This window comes from Stegodyphus dumicola, chromosome 10 (assembly GCF_044657685.1).
Source record: "Stegodyphus dumicola isolate Sdum_Otavi_A_Nest chromosome 10, ASM4465768v1".
In the NCBI taxonomy this organism is placed as follows: Eukaryota; Metazoa; Arthropoda; class Arachnida; order Araneae; family Eresidae; genus Stegodyphus; species Stegodyphus dumicola.
The window spans coordinates 142,176,664-142,198,769 of NC_140777.1; the positions used below are offsets into that span (position 1 = coordinate 142,176,664).

General features: G+C 34.5%; 1 protein-coding gene across 1 annotated transcript in view; it reads right to left on the reverse strand.

Moving 5' to 3' along the window:
• The window catches only part of LOC118186862 (uncharacterized), a 116,879-nt gene that overhangs the window by 68,846 nt on the left and 25,927 nt on the right, over positions 1–22,106 (reverse strand). Inside the window, exons 6-9 of the mRNA XM_085825154.1 lie at positions 10,425–10,569; positions 8,452–8,698; positions 5,945–6,025; positions 5,739–5,795 (exon numbers count right to left, since the gene is read on the reverse strand). Of these exons, the coding sequence (XP_085681280.1) occupies positions 5,739–5,795; positions 5,945–6,025; positions 8,452–8,698; positions 10,425–10,569 (530 nt within the window). The remainder of the gene's footprint in view (positions 1–5,738; positions 5,796–5,944; positions 6,026–8,451; positions 8,699–10,424; positions 10,570–22,106) is intronic.

Sequence of the window (22,106 nt, forward strand, 5' to 3'; positions counted from 1 at the left end):
AATCTTCTGGATGCTTCATCTGGAAATTATTCCAACACACAACACCAATCTACGAACGCGATCTACAACACATAAGCTGCTTTTTGGATTATGTCAACTTGAAGTTTTTGGATTATTTTATCCCGGGAGAGCACTTATGTGTGGACGAATCAACTATAAAATTCAAGGGTCGAATTTCGTTCATAATATACAATCCAAAGAAACCGACAAAATGTAGTATCAGAGTTTATGCTCTATTTGATTCAAAGACTGGCTACATTTGCTGCATTTTGCCATATTGTGGATCACTCACCACAGAGCTCTTGGTCAGACCCGATTTACCAGTTTCATTAAGAATCCCGATACACTTACATCAAATGTTGTTGGAGTAAATTCCAGGTGCTCGGGCACCATATGTACACGGATCACTACTATACTAGTTATTTCTTAGCTCAAGAACTACCCAAATTGAAATGTAATCTTACTGGAACAATTTTAACAAACAGGAAAGAATTGCCCAGGGAAATAAAAAAATAGATATAAAAAAAAAATTAAATAAATAAAAAAGCCAAATTTTTTGACAAAATCCACGGTCGCATATCGACGGGGCAATACCTTAGTTTTAGGGTTGAATGATAAGAGAGTTGTCACTTGTTTGACTGCGAGGGTTGACACAGGAATGACGATGGTCAAAAGAATTACATGAGGTGGTGTGGATATAATGGTTAAGAAACCCAATATTATATGGGTGGTGTTGGTCGAGCAGACCAAAAATTTCCCTGGTCAATTCATACATTTTGTATAAACTAGAAAAGACCAAAAAAGGGGAAAAGCCATTGAGCCATTTGCTATTTCTGAAAACACTTGTCAAACAATTTAGAGGATCATTGTTCGACAGCAACGAGAGCAAGCGTCTATGTCGTATTCCGATGAAATCCGACTTCAGAACCGATTTACCAGTTTCATTAAGTATCCTGATACACTTATATCAAATGTTGTTGGAGTAAATTCCAGGTGCTCAGGGGCACCATATATACACAGACCACTACTACACTAATTATTTCTTATCTCAAGAACTAACCAAATCGAAATGTAATCTTACTGGAACAATTTTAACAAACAGGAAAGAATTGCCCAAGGAAATAAAAAAGGCCAAATTTTTCGACAAAATCATGGTCGCATATCGATGGGGCAACACCTTAGTTTTAGAATGGAAAGATAAGAGAGTTATCATTTGTTTGACTACGAGGATTGACACAGAAACGACGATGGTCAAAAGAATTACATCAGGTGGCATGGATATAATGGTCAAGAAACCCAATATTACACTCACTTCCAAAAGTTAAGCACGGAGAGGAAAATGCTAATTTCCGGAAGCTAATCAGAATTGAAGAGGCTGCAATTTGCTGCAGAGGTAGATGGAAGTATGCAAATATGTTAAAAACAACCATAAGGTAACAACCAATCACACTTTCATGTCAAGAAATATGGAAAAAAGCCAGTCTTATAAGAAGCCAACTTAGTCTTATAAGAAGCCAAATGAAGGGTTACAGAAGTTGATTGTAAGTGCTGATAGAAGGTGTTTAAAACTTTCGTACCATTTGTTTTCGAGACATACGTGTTTCTATGACCTCCAGAAGATGAATGGATTCTAAGTACTTGTGTGCTGTGTGTGCATTGAAGCAGGAAAGTTGATCACAGTTGTTGCTCTTTTCTTCAGCATTCATCATTTTGTAATTTCACATTTATGGAAACAATTCTAAACCACACAGACAGTCGTCCGAAGGTGGTCGCCCATGGGTTACAATCCCCTCGGAAGATCGATATATTGCTATTTTAGCCAAGCGGAATCGCAGAGTGACCTCCACACGTGTGACATCTATGGTTACAGCGTCCATTGGTAAGGCGATATCTGCACCTACTGCATGCCAAAGATTACGTATGAGTGGACTGTATGCCCGGGTACCTCAAGTTTGTGTTCCTCTATCTGTCCAATTTAGAAGGCATGATTACAGTGGTGCCGGAACATGTCAATTGGAATGTGTGACTGAGGCAATGTCATGTTTACTGATGAGTCAAGATTTGCTCTGGAGCCAGATGACAAGCGTTTAAGGATATGGGGTAAACAACAAACACACAATCAGTCCCAAAATATCACCAAACATCATGCATTCCAAGGCGGAAGCATAATGGTGTGGGCAGGGATTTCATTAGGATACTGCACAGACATGCACATCTCTAAACGGGGTTCTTTGATGGCTGTCCGGTATTGAGATGAAGTCCTAGAACCCATTGTGACATTGTATGCTGCAGCAGTGCAGTTGGCCTTACTTGTTTCAATGGATGATAACACACGTCCCCATAGAGCTGATATCGTCGATGACTACCTGGAGAGTGAAGGGACTGCGCATATGGCGCGGCCACCATATTCACCTGACCTTAATACCTTTGAAAATCTTTGGGATGCTCTCGGCTGTACTGTATCTTCACGTTTCGCACCTCCATCCACTCTTATTGAGCTGGAAATTGCTCTACAAGGAGAATGGTATTGCTTAATTCTGCAGTGGTTGACCACCTAATTGAAAGCATGGTCACAAGGTATAAACTTTGTATACAGATGAGGGGGGGGGGATCACATACCCTATTAATGTCCTGCTTTTCATTTTATGCTGTTTATTTTCACTTTATACATAATTCTGTTTAAGTCTTCTGTATGTCATTATCTGATAACTTACAAAAATTTAATATTGTTTTCATTTCTGTATATAATTATTAATTTTGTTTTATGCATAAATATATATGCTACTTTCCTGCCGAATTTTGTGTCAATGAAAACACTAATTCGTCGCTAAAGACTATACGTCCCCAGTCAGCTTCATTCCAACCTGATCGAGTTAAGCACCACTGTAATCTGGCTCAACAGTGTGCAGGCGTGAGTGGCAGGTGGCATAATGGTTGGTACAAGTGTAGATTTCACTCTAGTGATGAATCAGGCATCATGACAGCTGATCTGACAATCACTCTGTCCCGTGTTGTTAGATCTGTTGTGGCCCTAGGTCGACCGCTACCATTTATGATGTTAAAATTTGCCATTGTCCACCCATTCTTGCCAGCATCTTCTAATCGGTGCATCACTTCGACTCATATGATGAGCGATTCTCCTTTTTGCCCAACCTGCCTCTTTCAATCCAGTGATATGACATCTTTCAAACTCTGACAGTTGCTCATAATGAGCTTGAATCTTGCAGTAAGCATTTTCTTCGTCATTGAAAGGTATCCTAAATCGCAATCCTAAATGCAACAGAAATTTTTAACAACAGTTCAAGAACAGCTCCTTATATGCATCCACTGGATGCACAGGTCTGATGCGCTGGAGATTGCACTATTCATTCATTGGGCACCATATTTTAATCATTTGCATATTTGGTCAAAACATTTAAGCATACTAAATTTCAAAGCAATCGGATGATTCCTTCTTGGTTCGTTTATTTTTTGTTATAGAATGTAACATATGCTAAAAAATATTAGTCATGCTCTTTAAATATACAGATATGCATTCTGAAATGTGTTTTTAGACAATTAAAGTACATATTTGGGCTGCCCAGATGGTATAGCAGTTAGGGAAGCCTGACAGTGATACTGAAGAGCCTGGGTTCGAATCCCGAAAAAGGCATGGCTGTAACTGTCCGTCCCCTTCAAAGGAGGCGATGGTAGCCCACTATTAGGTGCCTCCACAATAAAGAGACAACCACATCTGTCCTTGTATAGATTAATGGACTGTGTTACACTGAAGAGAAGTCAAAGTGCAAACTAAGATGTTCATTTTGGAATTATAATAAAAAAGATGACTTATCCGTCGCCTTTTTGGGAACTTTAGAGATTCAAGGTTAAACTCTTGGTTATATGGAAGGTTTAAAAGAAAGGAGTGCACAAAAAGATGGAACTGGAAAAGACCTTGTAGAACACACGTTGAACTTACAAACATATTGTTACGAAATGTACAGCCGCGGTAAGATGGCTTCCCCACAAAGCAGATTTAGGGTTCCATAAAATGGCAAGGAAAGGAAGGGTGACCACATTTGGCGACAAAATTGGCAATATACCATGGACAGATGGAGAACATTCTGGAAGAAATTCTTACCGGTTTAGCCCAGAATGTTCTTGAACACCAAACAAAAGCTATAAAACTGCTGGTCCGCAGTCAGTGTGTGTGTGCCTCGTCTAGCGAGCTGATAGTCAGTCACTGAGCGAGTGTCTCAAACTCTATTGCCGAATTGGTCGTCGAGTGCATCGAGAGAGTCTTTTAGTGCATCGTTGAGTTTTGTGTAAGACTGTGCTGACTCGAGAGCTATACTCTTGTGTATCATCGAGTGCATCGTGTGGAGAGTCTTGAGAGTACGTGGAGTTCCGAGAACGACCAAGCAGAGTTGGGAGCTGTACTCGGGTGCTTTGCAGTGAAGCTGTTTCCACCGTTATTGCCTGACAGTGTGAATGCTGTGTCGCTGAACGTGTCAGCGTGTTTATAACAGTTCGACGACTGTAAAAGTGATTTTTGAGCTATATGATTAATATTGGTAAAGTATGTTTCGATACTTCATCAAGTGTCGTCGTTATTCATTCCAAATCTACGAACCCCGTACGAACGTGAAGGAAGAAAATAACGTAACAATATCTTAAAATCTTTTATGTTTTTTCTTTTTCACTTTCTTTCTTTCTTTTTTTTTTTTTTTTTTTTTTTTTTTTTTTGGTATCTGTGTGTGTGAGAGAGAGATTAAAATTTAAGTTTTGAAATGTATATGATGGATATTCCCTATTTACAATTATTTTTTATTTTGAACAGCTTACAAAAATAAAATGAAGTAAAAAACAGCATTAGCTATGAAAATTATAAAATAAAAAAGTGAAGAATATTTAAAGCAGTTATGAAAAATAAAATTGATAATGCCAATTTTTTCCAAGAAAAGATTAATTTGATTGCTTTTCAGCTGCATATTATTACATAATATACTAAATAAAGAAGGCAAGCAGCAGTTGATATCACATCAGAATTTCAGTGCCAACAGATAAATTCAGTTTTCTTTTGCCTCTTTTTACGATAGACAAAATTTAAATAAAAGCTTTTTAAAATTAATTTTAAGATTATTATTTAAAATTTACACAAAAAACATGAATTGAAAAACTAGAAAATTTCAGCAGTTCATAGATATTAAAAAACGTTCATCAATTCCTTCCATGAAATAATTTTTTTTTTTTTTCCTGCAGGAAGCAAAAAAAGTCAATAGAGAACTTTGTAAAATTTCATACTATAAAATTCATAAAATATTTTTCTATGGAAAAAGTACGCAACTAAAATTCACAGAATAAGGCTGAAAAGAAGCAAAATACATATGCTATAAAAGAAATTTCAGAAGATGAAGAAATTTACCACACTGCATTTTATTTAATTGTGCACAGCAGGAATGAAAAAGTGAGCAATAGACACTTTTGGTATTAATATATATAAATGTGTTTAAGTGACTAATAGTTTTAATAAACATATTTTGGATACTTACCAAAACAAAATATACTTTTTTTTTTTTTAATTTCTAAATCTTAGTCAACTTTTCATTTTAATAATTTTTTTAGTTTTGTGTAACAGTTTTGCAAAACATGGCTTTTTCTTGGAACACAATCACCATGTTATACAGGGTTTACATGAATCAATAAAAATATAAAGCAAAGAAATAAAACTTCAAAAAGAAAATTATTATTTGAACTACCGATTTTACGTTTTCCCCTTGTTCTGATTTTTGTTGTTTTTTCCTTTCCTTCCTTCTCTGAAAATAAAGCATTTAAAACTCGTAATTTATCCAGATTATAAGTAAATGATAAAACTGGTTCTTCAAAGTAAATTTAACTTTTTATTTTATGATAGTCACCAAGAAGAAGTTTCGAAGGATCAATAAACACTATATATGATATTTACCTTCTTCTTAGCTCTCCTCCTTTCAGCTCTTAATTTTTCTTTTTCTTCTTCCATAATTAAGTTAATAGCTTTGTTTTCAGCCTAAAAGAAATTTACAAAATGGCTTAATAATTTGGCATCTTTTACATTTCATAATTTTCAAACTAGATAAACTGTACAATACTTTACTACTGCACACTGAGTAAATAAATTTAGAATCTAGTATAAAAAATGTTTTCATACTATATGAAAAATCTCCAATGTCAAGAAGAAAATGGATTACTTTCATATATGTGCATGCGCGCATCTATATATTGAGTCCATTTTTTCTAGATTCTCTTTATATCAAGAGTCAAGCTAAGAGAAAGCCATTCTGCTCATTCTTTTAATTCAAATAAACAAATTTCAAAGCAAACTCATACAAAAAGTTTAGATAGGAGATTAAAACAAATAATCTAATGTTGCTCAATGTCTTACTAACTGAAAGGGGCATTTTCGAAGCAAAGAAGACAAGTTAACACTGAGTGAAAGAAGATGATAGCAGTGGTACTAGAAAGGAATTATACAAAAAGAATTTGATTTGCTGTAGAAGCTTAGTCATAAGATACATGCAGATAAGCAAAATTGATTAGAAAAGTTGAGAGGAATGTGATGCTATAAGTAAAGAACCATATAAACAAGGAGATTAGCACCTCACAATAATGATCCTGCACCAGTGAACTCTGAACTCCTTCTGACTTGCAGGTTTGTTTACATGCACAAAAACACTAGTTCTCAAATTAGTATAATTATTTTATTATGAAATAGCTTAAACAGCAAACTTGTGAGCATCTTCATAAGGATGGAGCACACTAAGGTGTATTGTCGATAATAAGGGGGTCCCAATATTTAAATTATGGTTTCATAAATACAATTAATTAATACTTCATAAATAAAATTTTATGCAGAAAACAAGACCTCCTTAATGAGAGTAAAGAGTATGGCCATATTTATAACAACAATGCACAAGTCACCTTGCAAATAATGATTCACTAATTAAAAATGCTTAATCTTTCACTACTTTTAATAATCAAGTTTTAAATACCTTCACTTGTAAACAACTAACTAGTGTTAATATGAAGTAAATATCAAATTATTATGCATACTTCTTTTGGTGTAATATGCTAAGTAAAATTTTAATATCCATGCATTGTGCTTTTCTTTAAAATGACCCCAATAACAAGATACATGTCAAAGTGCTAAATAAAGCAGCTTGTTTACAACACCTTGGCAATAGCATTGTTACAAACAAGCAAAAAGAACATCGATCCAGTAATTTTCAGTTGCTTTTGCCTTGAAGTGCATAGCCATTCTTCAATGCCTTTATGCAATTCTCTATTTTTTTAAGCAACACAAACTACTGTGTACATGGAAAGAACAAGAGTTTCATTCTACCCATGTACATAGTAACCATTTTTGCTTTAAAAAACACAGAATTTTAAAAATTTGGCATAACACACAGCCTTTAAATTACATATATTATATTTATTATATGCATAAAATAGCTATTATATTCATGATGCTTTATGTATCATTTTGTGTCAGGGTTTACATTTGGTGCTGAGCGGTGCCCCATCAACAGAAGAGAATCCAGCGTATTTATTTTCCAAGTGCCTTAGTGGTTCTATATGCTGGCCCAGTATTCCAGAGGTCCGAGGTTTGATTCCCGGCAAAGGCGTTGATAATTTTTGCCGCCTAGACGGTATAGTGGTTAGGGGAGCCTGACTGTAATACCAAAGGGCCCGGGTTCAAATCCTGGAGAAGGCATGGATGTAAAATTGTCTGTCCCTTCACAGGAGGTAATGATGGCCACTATTAAGTGCCTCCACAATAAAATGGCTACCCTTTCTGGTCTTGGTAGTGGCCAATGCCGTTATAGGCAAGTGCCCGCCATTTGTAAAAAAAAATATATATATATATATATTTTCCAATGAAAACTTAGTTCTGATTGTAAGATAGTTGGTTAATTGGTGGAACTCCTGGCATGTGCCAAACACATGATTCATTTCCTACATTATCTAAATCCATACATCAGATCCACATGATTAACTTAAAATATAAAACCAGATAAAATCTCAATGTATATAACAAAGACATATTTAAAATCATTCAAATTAAATAACAAAAACTACTTTCTTTCATATGATGAAATATATTAAAAGCACACTCTTTTTCTATTACACGGTCATGAGGTAAGTCCAGACTGTTAAAATACTTTAAATGAAGACGCTTAAAATGTACATATTCTATTAAAAAATAATTAACTGATAGAGGGACATTTTGCCTTGAACAAACAGGTTTTCTCTTGCCTTTTAGAAGGTAATTATGTGTAACACAACAGTGGTCAATTCTAAGTTGAATCAAAAGGACTTCCTCTGTCTTCTTTTGGCTTCTCAGTCTTCCAATGTGGATTTTATGCTTCTCAGTTTGTTGTGAAACTGAATATCTCAAAGTCATTGTCATTTAGTGATGATATTCTGCTTGATTACAGTGCTGATATCTTTAAAAGGATTAAGCTGATTGGACAGTTCAATGGCAGACTTACCTGTGATGTCTGCCACTTCACTGCCTTTTATTCCCACATGACCATGAACCCAGTAGTAAAATACCTGATAACCATGTTTCCTAACAGTCCAGATTAGCTTCATAATATCAACTACTGGATTCTGTGTACAGGAAAATGTGTCTAGAGGTTTCAAAGCACTAAACAATTCAGGATAAATTATAAGCTTCTTGCTACATAGTTTAGAAATGAGTGATAGAGTATAATATACAGCATATAATTCAGAGGTCAGAACTGACTTTCATATCATTCAATAACATGCGATGCTCCAACATGATGATTAGTTCCCTCCAACCCATCTGAATATATAGAAATATATCTGCTATATTTACCTATGTTCAAGAAATGATTGTCTATATATATATACCTTTAGTATTTCATTCATAAAGATGGTGAAAAGCATAAAAAAGTTGGCTTGCGCTTTTTCCCACGGTGGAATTTCAAAATGCTTTACCACTTGGCTATAAACATCAATCATTCTATGAACTCCAATCACTGAGCAAACCCTTACAGAGATAGAAGGCACACAAAATGGTTGTGCTTCAAAAAGATGCTCATACATTGTCATCAGGCAAAAGCACTTTACATGGGTGGTCACACTGTGATAATATATTGGAATAATAATGAAGAGACAGTTGCTCACACCTCAACTGAAATCACGGTTTATAGTAATAAATACATAAATTTCAATGGACTGGAGATGTTCTAAACATTCTGGAACAGATCCGCAAAGCCTAAGTGATACAGAGGATCATGTTTTAATAAAATAGATGGTCATGCGAAACCATAATCCAGTTTTGAGTGCATAAGTGTTCTACAGATTCGAAGCAATGATCCATGCCCCAAGAGACATACAAAGACATCTGACTATGGCTGTTTTTACAATATATAAGTCCCCTATTATGATAAAGAATACAGGCAGCTGCTCTTTCAGATCATTTAAATCTCGCCAATTGATATGGTGATTTGGAGGCAAAATACACTGAACAAACGGGAACTAAGTTCCATATATTTATTCGAACTTCAACAGCTTAGAGGCATGTGGTTCAAGAAATCAAACTGAGAGATGTCAAGTAAGGTGATGAGATTTAGACCTCTGCTGACATGCTTACCTACCAGATTACCTTTCCTAGCTAATAAACACCTCTGAAGCTTATAATGTTGTTCCCACTTGAGCATGATTTTCGGAATCACCAAGCATATAGGGTGATGTAATCGATCAAATCTTTGACGTTAAGACGATTTGGGAGAAAGCCATGACAATTCCATCAAACAATTGTGGCCATTATGACTGATGGTTGGTTTTTCCATAGAAATAGATTTTTCATGATTTATAGTCCCTCTTCCCCATCTATCTCAGAATCTACGTAATCTGAACTTATGCTCTCCTAGGAGTCCTAAGAGGTTTATTAATTTCATTTCTTCTTTAATATTTTCAGTTTGATTAGGCTTTGGTTTTACTATTATTACAGATGAACAGATTTCTGAGCTATCTTTTCTTGTATGTTTTGAATGGGCTGCTTATTTTGTATACAAGTTGATTGTTGAGTGCCTATTGATTTAACCAATTTCACTATGTTTGCATAAAATACAGCTTTCCATGGCAGTATCTCTGCTACCAACCTTCTGCTTTGAAAACATAAAATGTTTCTTGTAACTTTTATCACCTACAGCTGCTCTCCTGATTTCCATTTTCGGGACAGTCAAGAAAATATGTGCTTACTTTGCCATTTACATATAGTAGTTTGGCATTGCAATTTATCATTAATATAGCCTTCCAAAGAGCAACGAGCAGATGTAAGTTTGCCAAAACAAGACATTTTCAAATGGTCAAAACACTGACACTGAAAGCATTGGAAGGGTTTCAAGATATAAGGATTTACAGGGCAGTGTAAGTACCTGGCCTTAATACTTGTGGTAGATAAGCCAAGCTGAAGGTCAAGAATACATATTTTGTATCTATTTAACTGACCTTCCTTACACATCTTGATCCATCTCGCAGCACAAACATTCTTGTCAAACAGTTTTAAGACAATTTCCTCTTCTAAAACAAACAGGATGTTCATCTATGAAATTATACCTTAACAACAGTTGCGTGTTTTGTACTCTTAGATACTTACGTTGACTAGACCAAGCTTTTTTATTCCACGAAGTGTAATGAATTGAGATGGAGGATAAACAGGGTCTTGAAAACACAATCCTATTCTGGAGTTCACTAACATCTGATTGCATATATTTGTGGATGACAAAAGGTGTTGGTGCATATCTCCTGTTGGACTGTTAATTACAAGAAATTGAGTTATTCCTTTATTTTTAATTTATATTTGTAGTATTTTTATTTGTAGTTTGTTTTGACTTTTTTAGATATTATATCATTGTCATTTGAATACTGTGGGTTGAATTTTCTATTTTTAGAGAAAAAGATTTGGACCCAGGAGCTCCACACAGATTCCAACAAGGGGATGCAGATTCCTGTGCCAGGGCTAACTGGTTCCAACAATTTGAAGCCCACAACAGTCAGCTTTCCCTAAAGCTTATCCTCAAGCTACTGAGCCTAAGGACAGAATATCAATTTCACCTCTACAGAAATATCAATTTCACCTCTGTCAGACTCATTGTCAAATAGCTCCTGCAGCAATTTTTTAATTTCTTCATCCGTAAGACCTCTTTTCCGCTATATGTCTAATATTTTGTAAAAGTTGAAAAAAAGTAGGAAAATATCAGACTATCAGAAAACGGTAGGGAATATAGTCTAGCATATGATTCTCACAGCATAAAGGAAAGGTGATAATGAACCAATTGATACTAGTGGGGACACTAGTGGGGATACTAGTGGGGACACAACCAATTGATACTAGTGGGGACAATTAAGTGCTTCCCATTTCAATCTGAAGCAGAGGCCAAAGCAGTGTGTTGGGGATAATACCTTGCCCCTTTAACTACCAGGATCCTCCTTTAAAGTCTCAATGATCATAAACTGCATGGCAAATATGTAGATGGTTTTCTCTTAATGAGAAATTAAAAACAAAAGGATGTAACAGCATCTCTCTTTGAGCCCCCACCTCCAAAAAAAAAAAAAAAAAAAAAACCACAAGGGAGGGGAAAAAAGGAAAAGTTCAGATAATAAGAGATGGAAAAGAGGAAAGATCACTAGGGTTCCAGGATCCAGGATCATGACCCCTGTTTTACCCAGGATGGTGATTCTCTAAAGGATACAAAAATGGCATAGCTAGAGGGAGGTGAAAGAGGCAGTCCACCCTTGGCAGAATGCTTTTGGGGTAGCATTTTCAAAAACATTATTTTAAATGGTTAATCATGTGAACTGTCATGCGGCGACTGAAAAATAATGATTCTCTAATGGATACAAAAATGGCACAGCTAGAGGGAGGTGAAAGAGGCAGTCCACCCTTTGCAGAATGCTTTTGGGGTAGCATTTTCCAAAACATTATTTTAAATGGTTAATCATTTAAAACTGTCATGCGGTGACTGAAAAATAATGAGATTCTGAATTGCCATACAGAGTTAAACGGAGAAGTAAAACAGTTTTTACACTACATACAGTATTCAAAGAAATCAAATAGTAGTCCTTTTGAACTTTTCAGTTTATCTGAAAATACAATCTCAAAAACAAAGTTCAAAATATTGTAATACTACAGAGAACAGTAACTGCTAGCTGTAAGAATTCTACATAAAAATCCTTTAAGAAGTACACATATTTTCATAAAAAAATCTTTCATCTTTCTGTACTGTCTAGATAACAGCAAATGGAGCAATTAAGTAGACTTCTACGAAGTTATTGATGGTTTTGTGAACAAACAAACAAAAAAAGGGAAAATAATAATACAATTTTAAAATGTAGGAATTAAAGTTTTACTTCAATAATAAACAGAGTTTTAAGTTAAGTACATGTATGTCATTTTAACTTTTTAACACTAGAATGGCGGTAGGGGTCATTTTGATCCCTGAACACTTTTGACTGTTGATTACTTTTGTTTTATTGGAAGAAATCGTTTGGAATTTTTTTATTTTTCCGAAATAGATAGCAAATATTTGTAAAAAAATTTTCAGCATTCTAGGTTTGTTAGTTTTCAAATATTGGTATGTATTCCTAGAATGGCGGACGGGGTCATTTTGACCCCTTTACTTTTATCCCTCTTTCTGCTTGAGGCATTGTCAAATAACCCATGAAAAACATTCACTGATAAGGATTTTTCGATTGCATTCATGCTATCTCCCAGAGGAATAAAAACCTGGGTGGTCTCACTACTTTGTAATGTCTACATAAGTTGTTCCTTTGTTTGCAATTATCTATAGGTTTGAAGAAAATACTGCAAGGAAGGCAGATGCAGGGTTTTTCATGCTTACATTTCTTTTCAGAAATAGTTTATTTTACAGATGTATTTTCCCATTTGTCAGTTCGGCTTACTTACTGCAGGTGATAACAGTTAGGACAGATGTTTTCTTGGCAGTCCCAAATCAGTATTTCAGTACATGTGAATTCTGCTGTCAAGTTCATTATCACCTTTCCTTTATGCTGTGAGAATCACATGCTAGACTATATTCCCTACCGTTTTCTGATAGTCTGATATTTTCCTACTTTTTTTCAACTTTTACAAAATATTAGACATATAGCGGAAAAGAGGTCTTACGGATGAAGAAATTAAAAAATTGCTGCAGGAGCTATTTGACAATGAGTCTGACAGAGGTGAAATTGATATTTCTCTAGAAACTGACGATGAATTCCAGACACATGAAGATGAATTCCAGACTATTAGTGAATATGAGGACAGCGAAGTAAACAAAGAACTCAGCAGAAATAAATGGGCAAAAACGGATCACGGTATTTGCAAAGCTGTTTTTACAGCTCCTGATAACACTATATGAAATGAAATAAATTCCAAAAATTCAGTCTGCAGCCGTGTTCCGGCTTTTAATGTTTTGAAAGAAACAGCAGGACCAACATCTTTTGCAAAGAGTCATGTTTCTGAGGACAAAGTGTCTAGTGCTTTTTATCAATGATATCTTGCTGCATATAAAGAAATGTACAGAATCTGAAGCTCATCGGCAACTTGGAAATAAAGACTGGAAGTTATCTCTGGCTGAATTAGATGCGTTTGTCACTATATTGTATATCCGATGAGTAACAGGAGCAAAGGGCTTAGATTTATATTCCTTGTGGTCCAAAGCATTTTGCAAAGAAACTAAATCAAGAGATAGATTCAAAGAAATAAAACAATTTTTAAGGTTCGATGAAAAGACAAGATCTACTCAATTACAGATTGATAAATTTGCTCTTGCATCAGATATGTGGAACAAATTTATTGAAAACTACAAAACGTGCTACTGGCCAGGACAGAATATTACAGTTGATGAACAATTATTCCCATCTAAAGCTAGGTTTAGATTTACACAATATATGCCTAACAAACCTGGCAAATTTGGAGTAAAATTTTGATTATCTGTCGATGTCGATACTAAATACCTGTTGAATGGATTTCCTTATCTAGGAAACAATAAAACAGCAAATCCTGAATTACGTTTGTCTGAAAATGTTGTCATAAAATTAACGGAGCCACAGCTAAACAAAGGGAGGAATATTACCACAAATAACTATTTTACTAACATTAAATTAGCAGAAATGCTAAAATCAAAAAATACAACTATGGTCAACACAATGAAAAAGAAGAGAAGAGAAATGCCTATATCTTTGAAAAATATGCGTAGTAATCTTTATTCATCGACATTAGTGGAACATGACAATATCACATTTACCATCTATCAAGGTAAAAGAAAAGCGTTTTTCTACTGAGCTCATTACATTCTACTGTAAAAACTGAAGACAGTCTCAATAAATTGCCCAATTCAATAGCATTTTACAATGCAACAAAGTATGGTATGGATATTTGTGATCAGATGTGCCGAAAATATTTAGTTAAATTGGATTCTAGACAATGGTCTCTACATATCTTTTTCAATAGTTTGGATCATGCAGCTTTGAACAATTTATAAAAGTGTAACAGGAAACACCATTAACAGGAGAGATTTTCAACTGAAATTAGGAGAGGAGTTAAGAGTGGTAGATATGGCTTCAAAACTCCCAAAGATCCTTCCTAAGTCTTCAGAAAAAACACATGAAAAGAAAATGGATATAAAGAGAAAAAAATACCAAGTACAGAGATGCAATGGAAACAAATCTCAAATGTATTGTGCATCTTGTTCCAAAGTTGTGTGCGGAAATGCACTGGAAAAATTGTTAATAATTATTTTTGTATCAACTGCATTACGTGTGGGAATCGTGCCTCAACAAAGCACCAGATGTCGCTTTCTACCTCTACTCTGTATGAACTCTCCAGGTTCCAGGATCTTCAGTTAGTTCGAGAAGTCTGAAAGAAGCGGTCTAACAGAACGCTCGCGAAGGAGCTACAACTATCCGCTTACTGGTCGCGCGTAGGCGATCGGACTTTTAACTTACCTAAAGTGACCGCACATAGGTGGTCTGCTGTGACTTTTACATCTCCATAATGGAACCAGTGCGATTACTCTCCTAAACATATTTAATCCATTTGTACATACTCATTCCGTTTATCTTTTCTTCTATAAAAAAGGAATAAAACCTGATGCTTTGTATCGTGAGTGTGATCTCTGTTTGATGATAAGATGTCACCCTCACAACTATGGGTGCTCCCAGCCGTCGAACTTCAACAAAGGTACTGTGAAAACTTTTCCTTCTTTAAGATAGTGATACTTGTGTTTCGTTTTAAAACGAGTTTCTTAAATAATTCAAACAAGAGCGATTTAAAATTAATTGCCGAAAGAATTGGAGAGAATGTTCCAGAAGATGCTAAAAAAGCTGACATTAGAAAAATTATAGAAAATTCTGATGTCTTCAAAACGAACATTGAATTTGTTCGTGGCGTCGTCAAATCGATCGCTGAGGATCGGACGCCTAACACAAGTAATGAACACTATCTGTTAGAAATCGAACATCTTAAATTAGCCCAAATTGAGAAGCAAATTGAGCTAGAAAATTTAAAATCACAATCATTATCGGGTGACAGAAGAAACGCACAGACTAGTGTTGAAAATTTACTGAAAAGCGTTAAAACACTTACAATCTCTGTTCCTGAGCGGCCAAAGGCAATGCATTTGTTTTTCATTTCACTGGAAAAAGCTTTTGCCACCAAAGAAGTTCCCAAAGACTTACAAGCTGAGATACTAATTAATTTGCTAGGGGTTAAAGCAAATAACGTTTAACATATGCAACTGAAGAAGAATTGTCGAATTACGAAAAACTAAAAGATTTGTTTTTAGCTGAATTTCAGCCGACACCAAGAGAGGTTCGGAACACCTTTAAACATGCTCAACGAGCAGCAAACGAGTCGCATGTTCAATTTGCATCGCGATTGATCACAACATTTGAATACTACTGTCAGGTTAGGGAGACACAAAAGGATTTTAGAAAGTTATTTGATTTAATTGTTGCAGACAAATTGTATGAAACTTTAGATTTCAAAATGAAAGAATACATAGGTGTTCGCAAGGGCAGAACATGGTTTAATCCAACACAGTTAGGGCGAGAATGTGATTTATATTTTTCATCCCGAGGAAAATCATTGTCTGAAATACATAACCCTAAAGTTCAGTCTAATGAATCGAAAGTACCAAGTGTTCAAAACCAAAGTATTAAGAATGATTCATTCCGTCGTGGCAAACATAAAAAATAAACATGATGTCATTTCATCGACGCCAGAGAGATCATGTTACGTCTGCGGGGAAAGGGGTGAAAATTTTCATTTCGCTAGGGATTGCGTAAAACGTAAACAAAGTGAAAGCATAAGGAAACAGAAAGAAAAAACAAAACAAGTGTTAATAACGTCAGTTTTATTCACGAGTTGCAATATGCTGATATTTTCGTAGAAAATAAAAAAATAAAAGCACTTATCGATTCAGGCGCTCAAGTTCCGGTCATAAATTCATCATTCATTCAAATAAAGACACCGCTGGAGGGTAAAATAATACTTTGCTCATGTTTTGACGAAAAAAAAGAGGCAGATATCACTAGAGTAGGATTATCTTTAAATAGCAATTCACCAAGGTTAGAAATCATTGTTGCAGCCGTAAATAAATTATCTGTTCCTTTAATTTTAACACCAAACATTTATTCTCAACTTCTTAAAGTAAGTCGGGAAGAAAAACATGAAACATCTAATCCTGCTACCGAAAATGATTTTAAAAGTGAATCATCATTACAAGTTTTTTATTAAATTTTACAAATGTGATTGACGAATGTGATGTGGATTTCTTGCATGTTACTGATGTCAACGTTCGTAAGGATTTATCGTCATTGATTCATAATTATAAACCAAATAAAACTAAAGACACGGATTTAAAAATGAATATTGTGTTAAAAGATGATATTCCAGTATCGCAACAGTCTCGGAGATTATTGTTTGCTGAGCAAAAAATTGTTGATAAACAGATAGACGAGTGGTTGCAAAAGGGGATAATTAAACCATCTTGTTCCGAATACGCATCTCCAATTCTGTTATGTAAGAAACGTAATAAAACACATAGATTATGCGTAGACTTCAGACAGTTAAATAAAAAAGTAGTAAAAAATTCTTTCCCTATGGCCCAGGTAGAGGAAGTACTTGATCATTTGGGGGAAGCGAAAGTTTTTTCAACTTTGGATTTGAAAAATGGTTTTTTCCACGTTCCAGCCGATGAAGGATGTACCAAATATTTAGCATTCATTTGTCATGCAGGTTTATTTGAATTTTTAAGAGCACCATTTGGTTTGACCACAAGTCCTAGTGTATTTTTAAGATTTATCTATAATGTATTCAGGGAATTAATAAGGGATAATACAGTTGTAATTTACATGGATGATTTTATCATACCTTCCCGTGATGAAAAAGAGGGATTAGAAAAACTTAAACGAGTTTTAAAAGTAGCTTCAGAATATGGACTAGAAATTAACTTTAAAAAATGTCAATTCCTTAAAAGAAAAATTGAATTTTTCGGTTATTTAATTGAAGAAGGTACAATTCGTCCATCTCCAAATAAGACCCTTGCAGTTAAAAATTTTCCTCAACCTAAGAATGTTAAGCAATTGCAAAGCTTCCTAGGTCTCGCAGGCTATTTTAGAAAATTTTTACCTGGTTTTTCAAAAATAGCCAAACCATTGAGTGATATGCTTCGCAATGGTGTAGAATTTGAATTTGGGCCAAGACAGCAGCAGGCATTTGACCACCTCAAAGAACTTTTAAGCAAAAGTCCTGTACTTAACATCTTTCAGCAGGGAAAACCTTTGGAATTACACATGGATGCTAGTAGTCATGGTTTTGGTGCAATTTTGCTTCAACGCTCAGATGATGGACAGCTGCATCCAATCCATTACATGAGCAAGAAAACATCACCTCAACAAGAAAAAATGTCAAGTTATGAACTCGAAGTGCTAGCGATCATCGAAGCCTTGAAAAAATTTCGAAGTTATCTCTTAGGCACAAAAATCAAAATAGTTACAGACTGCGATGCATTTCAGAAGACAATGCAGAAAAAAGATCTGACACCAAAGATAGCTAGATGGGCACTGCTACTCGAAGAGTTCGAATATGAAGTTATCCACAGACCCGATCAACAGATGAGACATGTCGATGCATTAAGTAGGCATGCTGTGTGCATGGTCACTCGTTCGCAAAGTGAAATCACTACTAAGATCGCAAAAGCGCAACAGGCTGATGAGCGTCTTCAATTATTGAAAACTCTGGTCGAGAAAGGACTTAGGGATGAGTATCTGCTAAAAGATAATGTGTTGTATCTGCAGGAGAGAGGTCGAGAACTCATCGTTGTGCCGGAAGCGATGGAATTCGAGATCATCCCTGGCATACATAACAAAGGACACTTTGCTGTACAAAAGACAGAAGATCTGTTGAAAAGAGAATTTCATATTTCGAATGCTACAAAGAAAATAGAGCATGTTATAATGAACTGTGTCGAGTGCATCCTCTGTAATAAAAAGCGAGGCAAAGCAGAAGGTCTATTGAACCCAATCCCAAAGGACAATATTCCATTAAGCACATATCACATAGATTTTGTAGGACCCCTGACATCTACAGATAAGAGATACCGACATATATTTACAGTGGTAGATGCTTTTACAAAATTTGTCTGGTTTTACCCAGTCAAGACAACATCAACAGCAGAAGCTGTACAGAAACTAAAAATCCAACAAGCTGTCTTCGGAAATCGTTCAAGAATTATCTCTGACAAGGGATCTGCTTTCACTTTCTGCTTTCACTTCAAAGGACTTTGAGGAATACTGTAAAGATGAAGGAATTCAACACATAAAAATCACAACAGGCGTTCCAAGAGCCAACGGCCAGATCGAAAGAATTCACGGAACCCTTATCCCAGTGCTTGCAAAACTGTCAGTAGATGATGCTGCCAAATGGTTCAAATTTGTGCCTGACATCCAAAGAATCATCAACAGTACAGTCAGTAGATCAACGAAATTCACTCCTTTCAAGCTGATGACAGGCGTGAAAATGAGAAACAAGGCAGACCAAAGACTTAAAGAAATTCTCGATGAAGAATTCCTGAACTCCACCATCCAGGAGAAAGAGTCTACTCGTGAAGAGGCTAAAGCGAATATCTTAAAACTGCAGGAAGAGAACCGACGACAATACAATCGACGTCGTAGAACCGCTCCACTCTACAAAGTCAACGACCTAGTAGCCATTAAAAGAACCCAGTTAGGAGGAGGTCTCAAGCTAAGACCTAAATTCTTAGGACCTTATAAAGTGATCAAGATTAAACCACATGATAGATACGATGTAGCCAAAGTAGGATCTCATGAAGGACCTGAAGCAACTTCCACTTTTAACAATTTATTTACGACAAAGCTGATAAACAAAACATGTTACTGTTCAGCAAAAATCACTTAATGGTAGTTGAGGTTAATTATTTCACACAACATACAATGGGTCTACAGTGAACATCAGTACAGAAATCATGACTTAAAATCAACTTGTGAAAATAGTAGCCTTGGTAGTTTAGAGATTTTTCTTAATGTTTAAAGAAAACTCATTTGAAATATTTACATGCATTATTTATAATTTATAAATACAAATTTATTACATACATTTATATTTGCAAACTTCATTGAACTGAGTTCTGTAACAATGAATGAAATGGTAACCTTACAATCATCCAAATGTTTGGTTCTAAAAAAGGCCGAATTTTCATAAAATGCAATGAAAAAAAGGTATTTTTTGTTTATGATTTAAAAACTTTCTTGCTTTCCACAGCTGGAAAATTTTTCATCTGAACAGCTTTAACACTGTGAACATATTTCAAGATACATGTATACATAATTATTTAAAAGTATCAGTAAAAATATTCTTGGATGTTTACATCTAGATATAGTCTGGCCAATTTGAGGATTCACATATAAATAAAATGTATACTTTTTAATCTTTGGTTGTAGAATAAGAGAAATAAACCCATGACAGGAATCATGAAAGTGTTTGTTATTTATCTGGTACCCGCCAATACACCATAAACAATCAATTTTTGCCTTTTGACAATTAACTCCAATTTTTTTTTTTTTTTTTTTTTAAATATTATTTCTGATTGCTTGGCAGCTGCCTTCAGAACTGCATCGAATAAAATAAGCAGAAAAAAATTACAGAGAAAAGTTCTATACTTTCATATGAACTCAGATACGTAAGAAGTGATAACAAGTTATACCCATATTGCTACTTTCTCCTCCATTCTGCTCATCCCCTACATGCATTTCATTGTTTACATGTGAATATCGGTCTTAGAATTGAAACTGACATTAAAAATTTAAAAAAAAAGGGGAGAATACATTATTACTCTCTTTAGCCCTCTCCCAAACAAAAAAAATTAGAAAAGGATATCCCCAAGCAGCTTCTGTCATTTCCAAATCCTCGTAACAAGCAATGTCATGGGCAATATTTTTACTGATGTATAAGAAGGTACTGATTAACCAACAAGTACTGTTATGAATTTTAAGAAATCTTTAGTAAAACAGTGTTAGTATACGTAATTTTAGATATGCACATTTCATTTGCTTTCCCACAACATGGAAAACAAAAAACAAAAATTTTAAATTGAAATAATTATTCAAAAGCATATAAAAACTGACTTTCCTCTATATTTTAAAACTAAAAAACATACAAGATTAGACTAGCACTCACCTCTTTTTCTTCTAAGCAACAGTATTACATGGAAAAGAGAAAAAAATAAAAATTTAGATTTGTAAAGAAATCAACATACAATATTACATTTAATAACTAATACAAACAATAATTAACAAAGAAAATATCAGCGTCAAAATTCCTGATAATATCTGGAACTTTAGTAATGTTAATTTTAAAAACTTCATGACCTAATACGCTTATTCAATTACAAAAAATTCAAACATCTGTAATTTAATACAAATACAAATTTATAAAAGGCTGATAATGGACAGTACATAAATATGCTTAAGTGCATCAAATTTGTTCTAATAGCTCTACTGAATATACAAACTGAGTGAGTGAAAATTATACACAAGTACTGAAACAATACATGTAACAAATTCACATTTCCTCCATGCACTTGAACACTATGGAAATTAAAACTACCATCAAATCAACATACAGCAATTTAAAATGTCATTAAATCAACACTACAGAAATTTAAAATGTCACTTAATCAACATAGAGCAATACAAAATGTCATTAAATCACTAAATCAACAATTTGTGCAAAGGAATATCAAACTAGGATAGTTCTAGAACTATCCATTATGCAGCCTTATATGTTGGATGTCAGTGAAAGACATTTATTGAATACACCATGACATCTTTAAATTCAATTTAAATCTGAGATGGGAGGAGAGGGGAATACCTAGAAGTCAAAAGAATTCAGATTAACCAGTTTTATGTCACATTCTCCTAATGGAAATTCAATTACCTTTTTGATAAAAACTGTCCCCACAGAAAACTTGGTATTTATAAAAGAATGCAACTAGTTTCCAGTGAGAATATGTCATTTGTGTTAATGAAGAATTTAAATTTCAACAAAGACATTAAACACGATGAAAAAGCAGCATGCACAAAACTTTGCTGAGAGAATAGATTCATAACTTCATAATTTCTTCTACTCAGGAATATATTCTTGCACTAGTTATGGATGCATATACTTTTCACAAGTTCTCTTGAACAGACATATACTATATCTACTTGCATACCTTTTCCCTTAATTTTTTTACGCATTAATTTAAAAACTTCTGATTTATGACAACAACACAAAGGGTAAGGAAAAACACAGTATTAGGCATATGCAGTAGGAAGTTTGCACAAGCCCCTTTTTATATTTGCTTTGTAAACTCATTATTTTTGTTTGTTTAAAACAAATAAATTAACTATGTTAAAATCAAAGGAATATGAAAGATTAAAGATTGAAAGCAAGCATAAATTTCACAATTTACCATGAGAAAAATGCTGAAGTACCTCCCAATGATTTATAACAAAAATTATGGCAGCAAAGTAATTATAAAATTAGAATGAAA